General features: G+C 49.6%; 1 protein-coding gene across 1 annotated transcript; it reads left to right on the forward strand.

Annotated features, from left to right (window-relative positions):
* Positions 1-144: 144 nt before the first annotated feature.
* On the forward strand, positions 145-1473 carry LOC110027199 (probable inactive receptor kinase At1g48480; the record flags this gene model as incomplete). Its single annotated transcript, XM_020728523.1, is given in 1 exon segment — positions 145-1473. A coding segment is annotated over 1 exon segment (1268 nt), but the record flags the coding sequence as incomplete, so codon positions are not given.
* Between the last annotated feature and the right edge of the window lie 211 nt (positions 1474-1684).

Genomic DNA, 1684 nt, shown 5'->3' on the forward strand with positions numbered 1-1684 from the left:
CCCGGAGTGGTATAATTGTAAATTGTAGAATTTAAATAGTATATATACGTAAATACATAAGAATTGGGTGGTAAGTATATAAATTTTTCAAAATTTTTAATTAAAATTCAGTACAGGTAGGCTGCGTTCTTTAAAGCTCTCTAGTTCCCTCTTTTTTAGCAAGGAGCCATAACGAGGGCGGTTTCATGGTTTACCCGCAGAAGAGATGAGTTCTGCTCACTCCCAAATGGTTTCGACCCTCTTCCTCGCCCTCCTCTTCAACTCCTTCCTCTCTCCGACGGCGGCAGATGTTGACGCCGACGCTTCCGCCCTCATGGCTTTCCGCAGCGCCGTCGGACGACTGGCGCTCCCCTGGAACACCTCCGTCTCGCCGTGCAAGTGGCCGGGTGTAATCTGCACTGGAGAGCGCGTCACCTCCCTCCACCTCCCTGCCTCCGGTCTTATCGGCCAAATACCCGCAAGAACACTAGGTAATCTTTCAGACCTCCAAACCCTTTCCCTCCGCTTCAATGCTCTCTCCAGCCCCCTCCCATCCGATCTTTCCAGATGTACCCAGCTCCGGAATCTATACCTCCATGGAAACCGCTTCTCCGGCGATATCCCGGAGTTTCTCCCTTCTCTTACTAGCCTCGTACACCTCAACCTCGCCGACAACAGTTTCTCTGGTGAGATTCCGCTGGCGCTCAATAACCTAACGCGCCTCGGAACACTCTACCTTGAGAGGAACCAACTTATTGGCGAGATCCCGGAACTCGATCTTCCCAATCTGGTGCAGTTCAACGTATCCTTCAACCGGCTTAATGGGTCAGTGCCCTCCAAGCTCCGTGGCATGCCGGCGGACGCTTTTTTGGATATGCCGATCTGTGGTGGCCCGCTTACAGCTTGTCCAGGCGGAGCAGGAAGCTCATCCTCAGGTGGAGGCAAGCTCTCCGGCGGCGCCATTACCGGGATTTCCATTGGCGCATTTGCTGCGTTTTTCATCGTCGTCGCTGTTCTTCTGTTTTTGCTTTGCCGGAGGAAAGGGAAAACCGGTCATGCGAAATCGCTTGAGGTGGAAACTGCTATTGGAAATAAGAAAATGGAGGATGGAGTTCGAGCAAATGGAAAGCCCGCTATGGCTGTCGCCGCTGTTGCGCCGGCGACTTTAGAGTCTCAGAAGCAGCTGGTATTTTTTGGCGATGGGCCTAGGGTTTACGATCTAGGTGATATGCTTAGGGCATCAGCCGAGGTTTTAGGGAAGGGAACGTTTGGAACTACGTACAAGGTGGCGTTGGAGATGGGAATAATAGTGTCTGTGAAACGACTCAGGGATGTTGATATGCCGCAGGAGGAGCTGAAGAGGAAGATGGAGGCCATCGGCGGAATGGACCACCCCAACCTTGTTTCTCTCCGGGCTTATTACTTCAGCAAGGATGAGAAGCTTTTGGTCTATGATTACATGCCGATGGGAAGCCTTTCTTCCCTCCTCCATGGTTAGCTGCTCTTATTTTTGGTTTTTTATACTGTTTTTTTTTTTGGGAAATCATTTACAAGTTAATATTTACTTTTGTATCTACCAAATCTTTTTAATTGATCGGTTCTATCACGGCCGTAACCCTCTGTTTCACCGTTCTATCACAGCTATTTTTATCTGCCACAGAAGTAGTTTCACAGTTTGGATAACGCACAGCCGTGAAATTTCATC

This window comes from Phalaenopsis equestris, unplaced genomic scaffold (assembly GCF_001263595.1).
Source record: "Phalaenopsis equestris unplaced genomic scaffold, ASM126359v1 Scaffold000420, whole genome shotgun sequence".
In the NCBI taxonomy this organism is placed as follows: domain Eukaryota; kingdom Viridiplantae; phylum Streptophyta; class Magnoliopsida; order Asparagales; family Orchidaceae; genus Phalaenopsis; species Phalaenopsis equestris.